General features: G+C 37.4%; 2 protein-coding genes across 3 annotated transcripts in view; one reads left to right on the top strand and one right to left on the bottom strand.

Moving 5' to 3' along the window:
* SHCBP1L (SHC binding and spindle associated 1 like) overlaps nt 1–3,413 on the top strand; it is a 45,693-nt gene extending 42,280 nt beyond the window's left edge. Inside the window, exons 9-11 of the mRNA XM_030849171.2 lie at nt 1,058–1,308; nt 2,158–2,280; nt 3,110–3,413. Of these exons, the coding sequence (XP_030705031.1) occupies nt 1,058–1,308; nt 2,158–2,280; nt 3,110–3,361 (626 nt within the window). The 3' untranslated portion in view covers nt 3,362–3,413. The remainder of the gene's footprint in view (nt 1–1,057; nt 1,309–2,157; nt 2,281–3,109) is intronic.
* A 7,216-nt stretch (nt 3,414–10,629) lies between these two features.
* Nucleotides 10,630–19,705, bottom strand: part of DHX9 (DExH-box helicase 9) — a 52,342-nt gene continuing 43,266 nt past the window's right edge. For both annotated transcript variants that reach the window (XM_060295573.1, XM_060295574.1), the window contains 8 exons: nt 18,328–18,488; nt 17,399–17,510; nt 16,653–16,814; nt 16,412–16,539; nt 13,853–14,082; nt 13,566–13,681; nt 12,625–12,825; nt 10,630–11,483 (listed from right to left, as the gene is read on the bottom strand). In XM_060295573.1, the coding sequence (XP_060151556.1) occupies nt 11,189–11,483; nt 12,625–12,825; nt 13,566–13,681; nt 13,853–14,082; nt 16,412–16,539; nt 16,653–16,814; nt 17,399–17,510; nt 18,328–18,488 (1,405 nt within the window). In that variant the 3' untranslated portion in view covers nt 10,630–11,188. The remainder of the gene's footprint in view (nt 11,484–12,624; nt 12,826–13,565; nt 13,682–13,852; nt 14,083–16,411; nt 16,540–16,652; nt 16,815–17,398; nt 17,511–18,327; nt 18,489–19,705) is intronic.

A 19,705-nucleotide genomic window follows, 5' to 3' on the forward strand; every position in this document is an offset into this window, starting at 1 on the left:
TATTATCTGTACAGGTGACCTCGTTTGGACATACTGTACCAGAGCAAATCAATGAGACTACTTTTTCCCCATGATAATGTAGCACTACAAGCAGAGATTCTAAATAAATACTCAAAATCAGAAAAAAAAAATCAGTTCACGATATCTTCTATTAGCTCTATATTTTTACCTAAACTACTTTTTTCTCCTCCGTCTTCATAGCACTTCATAGCACTCTAGTAGGGAAACCTAAATGTAAGGCTATATTAAAATATGCTCAGCATTTTCTCAGGAAGTTTAATTCACATGGAAACTCAAGAAGTAAAAAAGCAGAGTTTACTAAATTTCTTTTAGGTTCTGAACATATTTAGTGAACATATTTAATTTTGCCCTTTTACATTAAAGTAAGGTTATTCCCCTTGTCTAGCCAAAAGAAAAGACAGATGACTTAAACTTTGCTATCAATTCAAAAATTGAGCAAAATTTTCACTAGATTTTGATGACTGTAGTCAGTTATATTTTGCTGAACTATATGGGTAATAAGGATCATATTTGTAATTTTAAAAATTGGTAGTCTTCTTAAAGATCCAACCCCTCATTTTTGGATTGATGTTAAATTTAGAAGATTGCTCATACTACTCTAGAACAAAATTATGGATATGATTACATTAATCTTGTAACCTAATTCAAGTCTCTGCCAGTCTTTTTCGTTATGGTAATTTATAATGGTTTTGAAACCAGGTTTTGGTAAGATACTTTTTGTATCTTACACATTTTGTAGATGACTGCTCACTATATAATATAGGGAAATATATAGTGGAAGGAATATGTTGAATAAGTACCATAGGTACATTTAGATTGATTATAAACCCAGATTCTTCCATCATGGCATCAAAATAAGGACAAAAGACTACATTATAGTTAAGTATCTAATTAGCTGACTGAATAATTACAGATGTTACTTATTAAAAATGTGTGAAAAGAAAAACTTAGTAAGAACAAGTATTATTGAATGACTAAAGGGCTTTAAGCTTGGGGAGTACTGATTTAATTATGTATTTTTGTCTTTATACATCAGGAATTGGAAAGAGAGAGGAAATCATGATTACTTCTGAACCTTCTTATGACAGTTTTGTGGTGTCCAAAGCTGATAATGTGAAATTAATGCATCTATCTTTGATACAACAAGGGACAGTTGATGGTATTGTGGTGGTGGAGTCTGGTCACATGACTCTAGAAAACTGTGTATTAAAATGTGAAGGAACAGGAGTGTGTGTTCTTACAGGAGCTGCTTTGACAATTACAGACTGTGAAATAACTGGTGCCCAGGTATTTTATTTTATAAAATTTATGGGTTTATTTGGCTATTGATAACTTTGAGTGATCTTAATATGGAAACAAAGGGTAACAATTATTTTATCTTTTAATTGAATTATAATTAAACTTAGAAACTGACAAAAGTAAATAAAATGAGAACAAGTATACGTGTGTCATTATACACTTAGTACACTTAGGAAAAGTAAACTGCCTAAGTCCAAAGTAAGAAATTACTAGTTTTGGTTTATGTGTGATTTTTAAAAAAATCTAGGTATCAGTGGCTGTAAAACAGATCATGAGTCAGTTACTTGATCGTTTACTTAAAAAGATGTAAGTACTTATAAGCTATCAGACGCTGTAAGGTATTGATTAGTTCTGACAGCTTGAGTCTAAAGATAACAATCACAAAGACCATTAAAGGACTAGAAAATTGAATCAAAAAAAGATTAAAGGAAGCAGAAAAATAAGACCTTTTTACAGAATGACTTTTTCTTAGTTCCCACTAAAATAAGGAAATACTTAAGTAGAATTATGAGGGATTTAGAGTATATATAAATGAATTTTTATAACTATTGAAAGTTGCTTAAAGAGGTCTTTGACTCCCTTAGAAAGACTTGATTTGGGTAGGAGAGAATGTTATACGCCATATGACTTCAACCTTCCTTCTAGGCCCAATGATTCTCTGACACAAACAATTTGTTTTAAACATTATCTCCACAAAATTGTTGTCTGCACTATCATGTATTTTCATGTAACTTAGTGTGTTTAGATTGCTAATATAGAATTAGTTTTCAAATATAAAGAAAATTTTGGAGAGGTGCATGTGTTTTATAGATTGTTTTATTTGCTTTTAATTTACAGGGTGCTGGTGTTGAACTGTATCCTGGAAGCATAGCTATTTTGGAAAGGAATGAAATTCATCACTGTAATAACCTCAGAACAACTGACAGTTCAAAAAGCACCTTAGGTGGAGTTAATATGAAGGTATTTTCACATTTTTTAACATAGAATTGTTGTAAGAATTATAAATAATTATTAGAAAGATACCTTCAGTCTTAAATTTTAGTCTAAATATTATTGTTGATTTGGAAAAGTATGGTACAAGTAATTAAAATATGGTTTAAATGATGGTTGATAGGAAACAAGTTTAGTCTTATTTAATAATTTCAACTTAAATTCTTAGTAAATAACTTTGAATATGAGAAAGTACTCTTATAAATGTTTTAATTTTTCACTGAGCAGACCTGTAATAGATTTTCCAAGGTAAAGCAAATTAAGAGGATAAATATATTAAATATTTTAAGTCTTACTTTCAAACTTTGTAAAATAATTTAAGCTAACCAATTAAAACATTAATAGCAATAATTTATAAGTGAAATGCCTTCCCATTCCTTTCTACTTCTATAAATTCTACTTTTCTAGGTCCCTCTCTAGACTCGCATAGTTAATGAAGTTTTCCCTAGAACACTAATTTACATATCATTATTTTAAATTATTTTCATCTTTAGCATTTTCATTATCTGAAATTATTTTCATATTTATCATGGGGTATTGCTGTATCCCCATCTAGAATCAGTTGTCTTTATCAATAATGGATAAAATTGAAAACTCCATTTAATATTAAAACTTTTTGTAGTTAGTATTACATTAATCCAGTGTGAGGAAAATAATACTTGTTCAAAACTGAGAGATTCAGTTGTTCTGAAGAAATGTGTAAACTCAAGAATAAGTTCTAGAGTTTATGAGATGTTCATTAGTTCATATTTTATTTTTATAGAAATTGAAAAACTAATTTCCTTGAATAATTTAACAGGTTCTTCCAGCACCCAAGTTGAAGATGACCAATAATCATATTTACAACAACAATGGCTACGGAGTAAGCATTCTTCAACCAACTGAACAGTTTTTTATTGTAGCAGAAGAAGCCCTCAGCAAAGGGACTGCTTCAGGAGATAAAAAAGATGATAATATGCTCTCCAAAGTAATGCAAAATCTGAATCTGGAAATGAGTAATAATAAAATAGAAGCAAACCTAAAGGGGGCTATCAGAATAGTAACAAGTTAAAGCATCTGGATCTATGTTAAAGTTTTATGTTTCAGATATTTAATAATTCTCGTATCCCACAGAAATGGTAGTTTTAATTAAATGTGAAACTTAATTTAAAAATTTAAATATTTAATGCTTTCATTGAATGATTCATTTTAACATGTTTTTTAAAATAAGTTTTGAGATATAATTTACATATCATAAAATTCACACTTTTAAAATATTTATTATTTTAAATATTTTTATTTATTTATTATTTTAAAATAATTCAGTGCTATTTAGTATATTTTTAGTATATACCATCATCACTAATTCCAAAAACAATTGTGGTTTTAAATATTGTTTTATATAGTCTGAGTCCAATAAGAAGCTTTAGGTGTTTTATGTAGAGAATTGAAAAAATAAAAAAAGTTTATGGACAATACCTGATTCATTCCCATTTATCTGTGCAGGTAACTGGAATAAGATAAGATAGCACTATGTTTAGGCTTAACTATAGGAAACAAGAAAATTCAAAATAAGAGAGGCAAAAAACAAAGAAATTATTTCTCCCTCAAAGTCACACACATTATTTCAACTTTCATGCCTCCCTCCAGCTAGAATCTGATCACATGGCTGCATCTAACTGCAAATGAAGCTAGGAAATATAATCTTTAAATTGGATGGCATGTGTCCTCTAAAATAGGGTGTTTGTTTTGTAAGAAAAAACTGGCCTTTTTCACAAAGCACAGCTTACATTGACTTCAGGATATAAAAGAAAATAAGCACTCAGGCTTCAGCCCCTAATCTTTCCTTCCACAATTTGACTTTTATTCAGTACTTTGTGTTATCTGTAACTTAGCAAAGGCGACCCTGTGTTGCTATAGAGAATCTCTTGAGGCTGAGAGTTGAAAGAAGCATAGTAGCTGTTCTTCAGTGTTTCATTGAATAGCTTTTTTTTTTTTTTAAACACAAGGTCTTCTTAGCCAGGTGACATAATTCCAGGGAGGAGGCTTTAACAAGAACAATCTCTCTATAATGAATTTGATAAGCTGTAAAAGTGGGGATTTTCCTTCACAATCCTCTTCCTCTACTTCCCTGTTTTTGGCTTTAGGAAGAGTATGTGATGGACAAAGACAGGCTCTTTTGAGTAAACAGAAAGCAATAACCTCACAGGAGCAAACTTCTCACTCATTGGTTACTTGCCTCCTTTCTGTTGCTGCCATTGGTTTCCAACCAATTACTTTTTCCCCCAGGCCCACTTCAGAATACAGGGTTTTGTTTTTCTCCTCCTATTCTTGTATCTCTAAAGCATGCACAAAGCATTTTTAAGATTTTCTAAGAAATCTGAACTTTGATAGTTATTTTTCTCCCTCCTTCACCTTCCCACCCTTATATTTTTCTCTCTGTCATAATGAACTACCACAGATTTAGAGGTTTAAACATCACCAATTTATCATCAAACAGTTCTGTAGGTTGCAGTTTTGGCATGGGTCCCACCGGCCTAACATCAGTGTTGACAGGGGTTTGTTTCTTTCTGGAGGCTTTAGGGGGGGATTTGTTTCCTTGCTCATTTGGGTTGTTGGCAGAATTCAGTTCCTTGCAGTTGTAGGACTGTTTTCTTGATGGTTGTCAGCTGAGGGCTGTTCCCAGCTTCTGGTGACCAACTGCATTTGGGTTACGTCCTCCTTCCTCCATCTTCAAAGCCAGCAACAATGGACTGAGTCCCTTTTCTGCTTTTAATTTCTTCTGCCCCGTCTTCAATCTTCTCTCTCTCAGCCAATTCTTCTGCTCCCTCCCTTCCACTTTTAGGGACTCATGATTAGATTGACCCCAGATTGAGCCCACTTGGATAATCCAGGATAATTTCCCCATCTCAAGGTCCTTAACTTGAATTACATCTGCAGAGTCCCTTTTGCCAGGTAAGATATGCATTCACAGGCTCTGGGAATTAGCATGTGGACATCTTTGAGGAGCCATTATTCTGTTTACCACTTGTCTTAACCAATTTTCTAGGTCAAGGGAAGACAAATACTAATTCTACTCCTCAAACGGGATTTAAGAAGTTTCCTCTACCAGGACCAACCAATGCATAGCTCTTATACATTTTAAAAGAGATTCTAATTTAAAACAATGGCATATGCCCTGAGAAAACCACAATTCAAAAAGAAACATGTACCACAATGTTCACTGCAGCACTATTTACAATAGCCAGGACATGGAAGCAACCTAAATGTCCCATCAACAGATGAATGGATAAAGATGTGGCACATATGTACAATGGAATAGTAGCCATAAAAAGAAACGAAATTGAGTTATTTGTAGTGAGGTGGATGGACCTCTGTCATACAGAGTGAAGTAAGTCAGAAAGAGAAAAACAAATACTGTATGCTAATGCATATATATGGAATTAAAAAAAAAATGGTACGGATGAACCTGGTGGCAGGGCAGGAATAAAGATGCAGACGTAGAGAATGGACTTGTGAGGACGGGGGTGCGGGGGTGGGGAGCTGGGGTGAAGTGAGAGTGGCATGGACATATACACACTACCACATGTAAAACAGATAGCTGGTGGGAAGCAGCAGCATAGCACAGGGAGATCAGCTCAGTGCTTTGCGATGACCTAGAGGGGTGGGATAGGGAGGGTGGGAGGGAGATGCAAGAGGGAGGGGATATGGGGATATATGTATGCATATGGCTGATTCACTTTGTTGTACAACAGAAACTAACACCATTGTGAGGCAATTATACTCCAATAAAGATGTATAAAAATAAGAGATTCTAATTTAGAACCTAGAGGTGGTTCCATATTTCTGCTCTGTCCTCATTCGTGCACATATCTGGCTGGCCTACTGGACACTAATTTTGTAGTATAGGCATTGGGTCTTAGTAACCATTATATTCCCCACTGTGCTGTGCATTCCAAGTAATAACTGCTAACAGTTTAAAAAGAATGCTACCAATGGGTCTCTGCTTATGCAAAAGACTGAAATGAGATTTACAATCTAGGACTTTTAAGGATATTTCATCACAGTTGCTGGGGATGGAAATGTTAGGATTCTGGAGGTGAGGACTGGACAAATCAAGATTAGAAGAGTGGCCTTGGTGTGGAATGAAAAGGGATGAATTAGAACCCCTTTCTGCCTTTTTGTAAGGAGCTGGCAGTAGGAGTGGAGATTTCCTTTGCTCCGCTGCAATGCCAGTAGCAGCTATGGTAAACTCTCAATTGGAGAAAAGAATGGGAACTATAATGCTAGAGCCTCTTGTCAGTTTATTAGAAGCAGTGAAAAGTGGCAGGTGGCTACAAACCAAGGGACTGAGGCACTCCTCAGCAGCACAAGGTACAGAGAAGTTGCTAATATAATAGGAGCACTTCCCTGGTGGTTCTGTGGTTAAGAATCTATGCTTCCACTGCAGGGGGCATGGGTTCAATCCCTGGTCAGGGAACTAAGATCCCACATGCTGCCCGGCATGGCCAAAAAAAAAAAAAAAAATAGGGGCAAGTTACTGTTCTTTGTGAGACACCCAAGATGCATGTTATCTTATAGATTTAACAGTTATAATCAGAAAGCAATAAACTTGAGGACAGGGGTCTAATTCTTCCCAAGTATTAAAGTAGAAAATGAGAAAATTATACAAATATATTTTCAGTGATTGAACCAAATCAGCCATTCTTAAACTGAAGTACAGGCGCCAAGAGTCTGTGAACTACCTGAAATTTTAGTAAAAAACTTTGTGTACATGCTCTTTGCTGGAGAGAGTCCATAACTTTCATACTCTCAAAGGAGCCTCTCAGTCACCAAAAGCTTAAGAAGCCAACTGAACTAGGTAGTATTTAAGTTTCCTTTTACATATTCTTTATTATTACTCAATTGAGGCCTAAAACAGCTTTTAACAAAATGTGTTGCTTTGTCTACAGAATACTGATTTGTTCTGTAGAAAATTCAGGCAACTTTATATCATTATTTTAATACTAAACATTATGCCATGTTTTTTTCGGTAATTTGATATTTTTCAGATTTTGCAGTTGCACAAGCTAAATTTACTTCATTTCCTAATAAAATTCTGAAGCCATGGGCAGGTATCATTAGAATACTAGCTTAATTTGGAAATGCTTGGAACAACTACTAATGCCCTATAACTTAGATTCTGTTTAGGTCAGCAGGTTAACCTAAGCCTCTTATGCTTCCTGTTATTTTAAAAAGAGCTAAAATTTTCAATTATTTAAGTTAAAATTACTATAGTATTAAAAGTAACCACCAAGTATATATTTCACATTTTTACAGATTAACATGAAAAGTATTATACAGGTTTACCAGTTGAGAAACATTAAAACACTGGATTTGTAGCCAAATCCTTTGTTGCCTTTACCTTAAATTTGTTTGAAAGAAATATGCAATTTCAAAGTCTTGAAATTTCTGAAAGATTCCCCCATTAAGGTTAATGTGACCAACTCATCCTAGTTTGCCTACAACTTCCTTTGTTTTAGCATTTCCCATGTCTCAGAAAACCAGTCTGGGTAAACTAGGAACATCTGGTCACCCCAATTAGTTCCTAAAAGTTTTCTTAAAAGTTAAATTATCTTTTCTTAAAAGTTAAATTATCACTAAAGTAGTCCGATAAATTCAGGTGCCCTCAATCAGTTAGAGAGATTCAATGGTGTGGGCATACCTTTCACTGCTCTTAGCTTTAATACACTTCACAGATGGGTTTTATACAAATTGAAGGTTTGTGGCAAATCTGCAAACAAGTCTACTGCCACCATTTTCCAAAAGCATTTGCTCACTTCATGTCTGTGTCACATTTTGGTAAGCCGCGAAATACTTCAAACTTTTTCATTATTATTTTGTTATGGAGGTCTGTGATAAGTGATCTTTATGTTTCTATTCTAATTGTTTTAGAGCACCAAAAACCATGCCCATAAAAGATGGTGAACTGATAAATGAGTTCAATAACTGAACTGATAAATGCTCCACTGATGGGCCATACCCCTCTCTCTTTCCCTTCTCCTTGGACCTAACCTATTCTCTTAAACACAATATTGACATGCGGGCAATTAATAAGCCCAAAATGGCCTGCCTCTAAGTGTTCAAGTGAAAGGAAGAGTCACATGTCTCACTTTAAATCAAAAGCTAGAAATGATTAAGCTTAGTGAATAAGGCATGTCAAAAACCAAAAGAGGCTGAAAGCTAGGCCTCCAGCGCCAGTTAGCCAAGTTGTGAATGTAAAGTTCTTTTTTAAAATAGATTACTTAACATATGAGTGTATTCAATGGGAGGGCTTTTTTTTTTTTTTCCTGTACACAGGCCTCTCACCGTTGTGGCCTCTCCCGTTGCGGAGCACAGGCTCCGGACGCGCAGGCTCAGCGGCCATGGCTCACGGGCCCAGCCGCTCCGCGGCACGTGGGATCTTCCCGGACCAGGGCACGATTCATGGGAAGAGGCCAAAATATTAACATTAACAGAGTTTGGGAGAAGTTCATTCCAACCCTCATGGATGACTTTGAAGGCTTCGAGACTTCAGTGGAGGAAGTAACTGCAGCTGCGGTGAAAACAGCAAGAGAACTAGAAGTGGGGTCTGAAGATGTGACTGGATTGCTGCCATCTCATGATAAAACTTGAACAGAGGAGTTGCCTCTTATGGATGAGCAAAGAAAGTGATTTCTTAAGATGGAATCTACGCCTGGTTGGTGAAGATTGTTGAAATGACAACAAAATATTATATATATGAGTCAACTGCTTTCAGACATTGGACAACAGGCAATGTAGAACTGTGACCCCCAAAATAAGGGAAAAAATTCGATGAGCCTAAGACCACCCTGACTTTGTGTGGAGGCACTCTGGATCATGACAAAGCGAGAAAGGAACAAGCAGAGAAGAGCAGTCTCACTGAGTTAAAAGACACTGGAGTTTCAGGAGGGCAGTTAAAATTTGTGGGGCAGAATACAGGACACAGCTGCAGAGAGAAGAGTTCTAGAAATCTGCATAGCAACTGCCTTAGGTTTCTAGCTAAATTCTGAGAACTATGCCTGCCTGAGTGGTTCTTTCAAGCTTCAGAGAATGTAATTTGATATCCCTTTTGGCCATTTCTGATTTCCCATTTCTAGTTGAAGTTGGAGGAATACGTACCAGTCAGGTGAGGCATTACTAAATTTATACCTTTTATGGGAGTTTTCACAACATGTGCAAAGGACATAAGAAAGCCATTGATTGAGGCTAGAAATTCGGTGTGGCTACTAAATGGAACTGAGTGTAGGGTAGGAGTGAGGGCATGAGAAGGGAGCTTAGCCTTTACTCCAAAGGCAATAGAAACCACTGGCTTAAGCAAAGAGGGGTGCAGTGGTGACCTTAAATTTGTATGGGAATGTTAATCTAACTGTAGTGTGGAGAATGGACTGTAGACAGGCAGAACTAAATAAGCAGGAAGATCAGTTAAGAGGCTGCATCAGTGTACATCCAAGTTAATGATAGCCTGAATAGAACAGAGGCAGCTAGTTTAGAATAGCACAACTGGAAGATGTTCTGGAAGAAGAATTGACTAGATGTGGTGATATTTATGGCTTTGGCAGAAACTCCTATCTGTGTTTAAACAAAGAAAAACCAGTTGAACATGAACGGAGTACAGAGCATAGGATGAGTTAGGGGGTTTTCTTCAGTTTGTGAAGTACTTAAGTTTTTTTTTATTTCTGGACAGAAATGTATGTCCAGTAAGTAGTTGTTTACCAAGGTCTGGATGCTCAGAAAGAAAATCTCAGCTGGAGACACAGATTTGAGAGTCTCTAAACTGGACTAATCAGCTTATCAACAGTAACTGCTAAAGGTGATCTAAAGAACATATGTATAATGAGAAGAGGATTTTGAAAATGACATTAACACAAAATATAAGTTGCCCAAGATCATTCATGTGTCAGCAGCATTAAGACGTGAGCTCAGTTCTGTCTCAACCAAAAACTTTGTAATCTCTACTATACTGTGCTATTCTGAAATTAGAAATGTGAAAATTCATCGGAAACTTATAAAATGTTATAAGCGTATAAACATCTCCACTAAAATAAACTAGCTTAACAAATATCCTTTGAAATACATGTTAATGTAGAGTAACTTGTCAAATATCTAAACTTTATGCACTGGTGAAGCTTCTTTGCCTAAATATAATCTTTATTCAAGGGTTACGTAGATTAATTTTTAATTTTGATTAAAATTTTAAAATAATTTTTACACTGGAAACTAACCTAAGAAAAGAGAACGCTGGCCTTGGTCTTAGATTTTTCAAAGACAAAGCTTGGGAAAAAGTAAAAATGTTCAGCCTTAGGTCAAAAGTTTTATTCAGATACAGAGGCCCATGTCAATTGTGTACTGGCCATATTTACTGCAAGAATAACAACTGCATTTCAAGGTTATTTATTCTAACTCCTGTAAGTAAATAACATCAATTGGTGTACTTGTGAAACGAAGTACAGTTTTTCCTCTGATGTTTAAAACTAACAGATGTAATTAAGTGCCATTGTAAAATTTTTCTAATGTGTAAATAAGATCAACAATTAACTACATGGCCAGTATTCAATGTAATATTTTATTTCTATTGTATTAAACTAAAGTCAAGAAAATATCAAGTTAACTTTAAAGGCAAATCTTTACTCCTTAAAGAAAAAATACAAACTGTAGTACTTTTATAATAGAGCATGATATTTTACATAATATAAACAAAATCACCAATATACCTAAATGTTTAGTTTCCTTAAACTATGACAAACCACAGAACGGGTGAAAAATGGGTTTACTTATTGGCAGCACATAAACAACTTGGGAAAATGGGCAGCATGCATTATTTTACCTGTCTGTGCACAGGCACTGACACTCGCAAGCTTTAATAGCCACCGCCTCCTCTTCCTTGTCCAAAGTAGCCGCTCCCATAGCCCCCTCTGCCAGCTCCTCGCTGGGACCCCCCAGACCCTCTGTAGCCTCCCCCTGGGCCACCTCCATAGCCACCTCGGGAAGTCCCTCTGTAGCCTCCCCGGTAGCTGGAGCCAGCCCCATAGCCACTGCCACCGTAGCCTCCACCACCCCCATAGCCTCCACCGCCATAACTTGAACCTCCCCTTCTATATCCACTTCCATTGTCATATCGAGCCATCTTGGGAGGACGTGGACCATCTCCATACCTAGCAAGAGCACAAAACCACCACTTTAGCAAAGCATCCTTAGTACTTCTCAACTAGTCACAAAATATAAACATTCAGTCACATTCGAAAATTTAATGCATAAAGGGAATGAAGCCAAAGGCACAAACACTGAATACATCATAGACAGGTTAAATATTAAAATGAGTTAATATCAGAAAAGCACTTAACACAGTGTGGCACACCCTAAGTACTATGTTTCATTAGTTTAAAGAAGTAGTTAACTCAGTTATAGGCAAAATGGGAAGCCAGAATCCATGAAGCACACAGCACTTCTATACATTAAGATAACAGTTTATAACCAAATGCAGTAAGCGAATCTTGACGGGGAGATTAAAGAATATTTTTGAGTGACTAAAAAAAATTAATGGTTGTATATTAGATCGTGTTATTCTAACACATTTTTGGGGTGTGAACTAGTATTGTTTATGCTATGTTCTCAAAAGATACATGAAGCATACTGATGTAAAATGCAACTTAATCACAAACGATTAAGCAAAAGAAGTGTGTAATATTTATATGAAAGCAAGTGTCACAAAATGCTGACAATCAGTGAAACCTAAGAGACTATATGGGAGGTGACTGTACTGCTGTTCTGCCTGCAGGCATCAAGTATTTCCAAAGAAAGAGCTGTGGGCAAAGAAACTTGCTGAAGGTGAAAAAAACTGAAGCAGATAAAACATTTTAAGAATTAAGAGAAACTTCATACTTCTTTACTTATAGATATCCATGTTCTTGTATTTCCCTAAGATAAACCCTGATGCTTTTCATTTGAAGAATGAATTTAACACCTCATCATTTTTTCTTTGGAGATGGCAAAGCAGTACTGAGAAGAGGACTGTCTGGGGTCTTTCTCTTTCCTGTCATGTGACCTATCCTGGGCTCTATATGTACTTTAAAGATCTCCTTCTATCTCTAGCACACACTGGTGTAATAGATCATTAACACAAAAGTAACACCCTTTTTTCTGAGTGTGCTAACCAGAACTAGACTTCATATTCAGCATTTGTCTAGAACTGTAACTCAAATAACAAGGCCTCTATTAACTAACTGTGGGAATTTTAGGCCAGTATAAGATTACTGTACTCTGCTTAGTTCAAAGAGAAGTTACTGTGGTACTCACCGTGTACTGCCAATCATAAGGTTGATGCCAGCAGCTGAGGGCCTAGAGATTTGGCGGATTGTGTTTAGCATACGTTCATTAACAGGGTCCAACTGGCTGATGATATCAGGCTGCTTGGTTACTTCAACAACCAGAGCCTCCATGGCTGCCCGGAGAGCAGTGATACAGGCAGCAGCTTCGTGAGATATTTGCAGTCTGATCCTAAAATAGAGAAAAATGATTAAAAATGAGAGACGTGGTACACATAGAAAAAGACTATTATCTTTCAATTTCACACATGGCAAGTGATGGGATAAATTTAACTTCTTTCCAAGTACCAATACTTTCAACTAATGTAATGGCCCCAGAATTAGGCAAACACACGTAGGAAGAATAATAATCTAAGGTTACTTCTTGAAATTCGCTGCTAGCTATTGGCAGGAGTTGTGAACCACAAAGTCTGTCGAGCAAAATACTCTTACAATACAGATCACTCAGCCTCCAACAAAAGAATGAAATAAGACACTAAGATTGTTAGTTTTGCAAGTTTTCAAGAATATGACTGAGCCTACTAACCATTCGTTATAGTCTATCAATTCCTGCCAAGTGCTTACTACCCACTCACCACCAGTCTCTAAGTACTATAAAGTATACAGAAAAAAGAAGTGCCCAAGCTCCAATCGGACTCTAATTCCTTAGTGTAGTATTCATGGTAGTGGATGCGGCTCCAATGCCTAATGCATCTGCTTCTGCTGGTATAGTCAATTTAAGACTTGACTTTACTACCAACTATGAACCATACTCCTAAGATATACTACTCGCCAAGAAAAGACAGTGTTATAAAGCATCTCACTTGTGCCATCAAATTTTGCCATGTTTCACAAATTAAGTTAGATTAGCAGCTGAATCCCATTACATTTCAATTTAAGAATTCAGTTGAGTTCACATATGAAAATCCATACCAGTCATCTACAAGCACAATCTGTCCATCAGACTGGACTTTCTTGGAGGCAAAGAGAAGCAGCTGCAAGGGGGTGACTAAGGTCATGCCTTTAGCAGAGATGGCCCGGGTTCGAATCTGAAGACAGAGAAAGAGGCAAGAGGAAATAGTTGACATTCCAACTGTCAATCAACTACCATATAATGATAATGAACTATGCTTTGAAAATTAAAACTCATGTTCCCACTGCACATTAATAAGATAATTTGGATTTTAAATGTAAACTTTTCTAAACTAATCTTTTCTTACCTTTTCACCAAAAACAAAGAAGGGAGATGGGTACTTCATGTCTTGGCTGCTAAAAGGACAATTAACAGATGACTTGTGGATAAGCGCATTACGCCCTTCAGTGGTGAGAATCTTTCTCTTTTCCTTATGATAGCACACATTGGGGTACACGCCAAAGGCCAGGAGAGAGATAACAACATCCAGATTATTGTCTGGTCCAGTGTTAGTAAACACTTGTGTCAATAAACACTCTGTTAAGAGGAAGGAGATTAAAAAAAAAAAATCAGGTATCTGGCTAATCCTCACATTGCATGTATTTGCCAGAATTAGATGACAATTAGAAGAATTAAACCCTCCTCCACCCTCCTTTTTCAAATAACCTGTCTAACTTCCTCTCTTCTCAGAACTCTTGCACTCAGATTAAATGCAAGGAGAAATTCTGCTGAGTAGCCACAATAAGAAAATTAAAATGTCTGTATTCTCTTATAGACTCAATAAAATATAAGCTTGGAGTAAGTATTTTTAAAAAAACCCCAATAACCATCTACTCTCAGAATAAGAGCTAGACTGATATGACCACAGTGTTCCATACGCTGTTTTTAAAAAGCTGTTCCTGGGCTTCCCTCGTGGCGCAGTGGTTGAGAGTCCGCCTGCCAATGCAGGGGATACGGGTTCGTGCCCCGGTCCGGGAAGATCCCACATGCCGCGGAGTGGCTGGGCCCGTGAGCCATGGCCGCTGGGCCTGCACGTCCGGAGCCTGTGCTCCACAACGGGAGAGGCCACAACAGTGAGAGGCCCGCATAGTGCAAAAAAAAAAAAAAAAAAAAAAAAAGCTGTTCCTTCTACAGGAGATGGAATGACAACTTAAGAGGAACCCACTAGAAGGTGGACGTCTTCATCCAAACTATGCTTTAGGCACATGGAAAGTACGATGGTAAGAGAGCAGATATACTTTGTTCTAAAAAACTTGAATCTTAGTCTTATAAACTTCCTAATTGAGTCTGGACATGTAACTTAAGCTTCTGTGTCAGTCTCCTCATCTATAAAATGGGGTAGTAATATATGCATCTCAGGACTGTTGTGAAGAGTCTATCACACAAAAATGTTTGTCTCTTTTCCTTTGATTTTGATTAAAAAGCTACGAATTGGGAAATCCCTGGTGGCACAATGGTTAAGAATCCGCCTGCTTGGGCTTCCCTGGTGGCGCAGTGGTTGAGAATCTGCTTGCCAATGCAGGGGACACAGGTTTGAGCCCTGGTCTGGGAAGATCCCACATGCCGCGGAGCAACTAGGCCCGTGAGCCACAATTACTGAGCCTGCGCGTCTGGAGCTTGTGCTCCGCAACAAGAGAGGCCACGACAGTGAGAGGACCGCGCACCGCGATGAAGAGTGGCCCCCGCCGCTCACCGCAACTAGAGAAAGCCCTTGCACAGAAACGAAGACCGAACACAGCCATTAAAAAAAAAAAAAAATTCGCCTGCCAATGCAGGGGACACGGGTTTGAGCCCTGATCCGGGAAGATCGCACATGCCACAGAGCAACTAAGCCGGTGCGTCACAACTACTGAGCCTGCGCTCTAGAGCCCGCAAGCCACAACTACTGAAGTCCGCGCGCCTAGAGCCCGTGCTCCACAACAAGAGAAGCCACCGCAATGAGAAGCCCATGCACCGCAAAGAAGAGTAGCCCCCGCTCGCCACAACTAGAGAAAGCCTATGTGCAGCAACGAAGACGCAAAACAGCAAAAATAAATACATTTTTTTAAAAAATTAAAAGTTTAGTCAGTTTACAACAGAATAGAATTACTTTAGTTATCTAGTTACTGCCCAACTACCTCTGTCTCTCAACTAAACAGCTGTTTCTGGTTATGTGTTCCAATTTTCAATGTTTCAGGAAATAACTCTGTCTCTTAATCTAATTGGAGAAAAGTACAATAGTTCAAATTCACACAAGAAATAAACAGCTGGATTACTATTCCTATCTCACGTATCAAAGTCCTCTGTAATTGTCCACTAGAACCTTATTTAAAGCCAATTAAAATTTAACACAGTAGAGTTTACTTAACATCTAAAACTGAACAGATGGGCAAATTAATAAATCACCTCACAAACCACTACTTGAGGTATTTCAACAAACTGTTCATTCAAAAGGTGCTAAAAGCTAGACCTGTGTTCTTCACAAGTGGATGGATTTAAAAAATCCTCCCATCTAAAAGAGTGGATATGTGTACAACTGATTCACTCTGCTGTACAGCAGAAACTAACACAACACTGTAAATCAACTATACTCCAATAAAAATTAGTAAAAACAAAAAGTCCTCCCAAAGTAGCACAATTCTCAAAAGGTCTATTAATCATCTCTGTACTAAATTACAATTTGAACATTATAACCTTTTGCGTCCTGTAAAAGACTGAATTAATGTGAAAAACTGATTATCACCAGAGTTCAAAGAAATAAGAAATAGCCAGGAACACAGAAAAAGCAAAGGGTCTAATGTTTGAAGCTAAAATATACTGCACTGTCAATGTGCATGTATTACATTAAGGTTACTTCAGATGTGTCTTAAGAATGTGAGAATCTTACCTTCTGGAAATCCAGAATTAATCAGAATCTCTTTGAGCTGAACTTTGGCTTCCCAGGTCATTCTAAGTGTAGCCATATTGAGTCTTTTGTGCTCACAAAAACGTATCTCTGCTTCTTCTCCACCCATTCTAAAACAAACAGGTTGTTAAGAGTCATTCCCAAAGCCTAAAGAACTACATACAGATTACAAACTAGAGACAGTTCACCCAAATCTTATAATTCTCCTCTTTCAAGCCCATACCTAGCATCATCCCAAGCTTGGAATACTGATAAAAGGGCCACATGATCAGAAAATCTGTTTCCAGCAAAATTTCGATGGATATAACCCAGTCGCTTTCCTTCACTGATGAAAGGCTCCGGAAAGCAGGTGGCAGCAGAGATGGTACAAACAGCATCTCCCACACTGAAACAGACAGGAAAATTCAGTCTAGATCACATTCTTGTTCCAGCAACTTGGGCAGTACTGTCAACTGTGGGTCAGTCTTTATTGGCTACGATATTGCTTTAACAGCACTGAAACTGGCTGAACAAAAAGAATTTTACAGCTGCTCTCCAGAGGCAAAAAGGGGAAAAAATAATGAGTTCTGATATTAATGGAAGCATATTTACCATAAACTGACCAAGTATTATATTTTTCCTTTCCCATTCTCCCTCATCTTACAAAATTTCTTAATCTTCAAAACCTTCTAATAACATATACCTGTTTTCCTAATCTTTCTCTTTGAAGGAAAACTACTTAACCTACTTAACTGCACTTCTCTTTTGAGAAGTCTGTGCTCTTTCCCCAAAAAAGTTGGGCCCAGGTGTCCATCCATTGACTGTTCTTCTCATTTCACACTTTTCTCAGTATCTAAAGTATGCCACTTCTCTACTGAAGAATATTTAGTTTTTTCTTCTATTCGAGCCCATCCTGTTTTTATTGGGAGGGGGATAAAATTCTAAAACTGTTTTACCATTTAACTATCAGCAATAAAACAAAGCACTTACTAGAAAATACACCCCATTATCATCATTTTGCCAAGACGAGGCTCAATGGGGAGCTTAGCCAGGATTCGTCCCAGAGGAGTCAACTCATCATTGGTATCTAATGCATCAAGCTCTGTGGGGAGATATTTCTTTGTGAGCAGAAACAGTAATGAACACCCCTTTAACCTAGGCAAAGATGAAACATCTGTTTACAGATTAAGGTTCAGATACTGCACTTAAGTTTTCCTCAACTGTCAAGCCAACTGCCAGCACCATGCTCATAGCGAACAATTCTCTTCACTCAGAAACAGAACAAAACCAAATTCTCGAGCACCTAACATGAAGAATGTACTAGAATTAGGCCCTGTAGGCTGTAAAGCTGAGTACCGTCCATGAGAAGTCTATAAATACAGTAATAACTGTAATAGCAGCATAAACAGCTACATGCTCTAACAAGTCTGATAGCATCTGTTGATAATTTCTAGAAAGAAATGAAATCTGGAGAATAAAAATCTGAAGTTCACACAGCAGGTGAGCACGAGATTCAAATTCAGATCCCCTGGACTCCAACACCCGTATTTTTTTCCACTATACTACATTGCCTCTGTAAGTGTGATAAGAAAATATAAATAGATGTTCTATGAAATGTACATAAAACACTGTGGGTATCATGAATAATTCACGTTCTGATCATTAACCACTGGTTAAGAGATAACGCGTGCCTTTTCTCCTTTTTTTCCCCCAAATAAGACTCACATCATCCTTTTCTTACCTTATGTTGCTCATTTTATACACTGACCACACTAAGTACATTAAGCAACATTGCAAGTTTTGTTATCACAGTCCTGTGGACTATATCCTCTTCTTGACTCATTTGTTAAGTGTTACTTGCCAGGACAAGACAGATGGTATAATTAGCATGTGTTAGGCAGGTCTGTATTTGTAGGTACCTCTAAGTGTGTGTTCTGCTTCAATCACAGCATCCAAAGGCGGAGGTTCAATTGCCTTGGCCAGGAATTGGCCAATTCCTCCCAGACGCAGAAGTTTTATGCTCAAAGCAATTTCATGCAATGGTGTTCGGAACATCTCCGGGGTCATGTGGGTTTCGAGTCTAAGAGAAAATAAGCATAAAATAACCATCTTCACTTGTGTACACAAACTTTTTTTTAACAAAAACTTCGCAGAGAGATAATCAGGAATATACAGAGCTGCCCTTCCCTCATCGTTTTACAATTACAAAAGAACGTTTTATATTTACTACAAAGACTCTCTGGACAAGACCCTCTTAAGTGGTTGAGTAGTGGCTTACGACTTCACCCTTATGGCTTGAAGGCATTTTCAGCTGAGTGAAGGAGGATGAAAAATTATCCCAAATCTCTAATGTTATTACCCCCACCCATGGCTTCTTCAGGTCTGGCTACTGACAAACATGGGTTAAAAATGGTAGCAAGGGGCTTCCCTGGTGGCGCAGTGGTTGAGTCTGCCTGCCGATGCACGGGACGCGGGTTCGGGCCCCGGTCCGGGAAGATCCCACATGCCGCGGAGCGGCTGGGCCCATAAGCCATGGCTGCTGAGCCTGCGCGTCCGGAGCCTGTGCTCTGCAACGGGAGAGGCCACAGCAGTGAAAGGCCTGCGTACCGCAAAAAAAAAAAAAAAATGGTAGCAAGACCTTCTGTGGGAGATGCAGGCTAATTCTAATATCTCCCTGCTACCTCTTCCCCTACTTCCTGGTCTGTATAAATTTAGTGCCACTGGAAAGGATCTTACAGATTATCTAACCCTTTAAATTTTTAATAATAAAAACTATTAATATAAATCAGTATTAACAATAATAACAATAGCTAACATTTACTGAGAGTTTACTACGTGCCAAGTATTGTTCTCAGTATTTTCCATTACTGACTCACTTAATTCGCATTAGTATTGTATTACCTTAATTCGATTAGTATTGTATTACCTTCCTTTTTCAACTGAGGAAAGAGACACAAAAAGGTTCAGTAACTTAATCTCATTTTGTAGAATGGGGAAACAAAGGCCTAAAGAGTGTAAATGTTTAAGATTATGTGATACATTAGGCACAAAGAGTATAAAATCCAAGTCTCTAGTTTCCAATTCAGGCTTATCCTATATAAACTATTTATAATGAAGATTCATAGGAACCATTTAGAGGTGAATTCCAACATTGCTGGTAAGACCCAGATCAGCTTTAATCAGGTTTACATAGATGCATATAGCATATCTATTCCTCATCCTACAGAGAAAAGAATAAAAATCCCTTACAGATCTATTCATGCTGTTAACTAATTAGGAGCTGGTTTTACTCTAATA

Source organism: Globicephala melas, chromosome 1 (assembly GCF_963455315.2).
Source record: "Globicephala melas chromosome 1, mGloMel1.2, whole genome shotgun sequence".
Lineage (NCBI taxonomy): Eukaryota > Metazoa > Chordata > Mammalia > Artiodactyla > Delphinidae > Globicephala > Globicephala melas.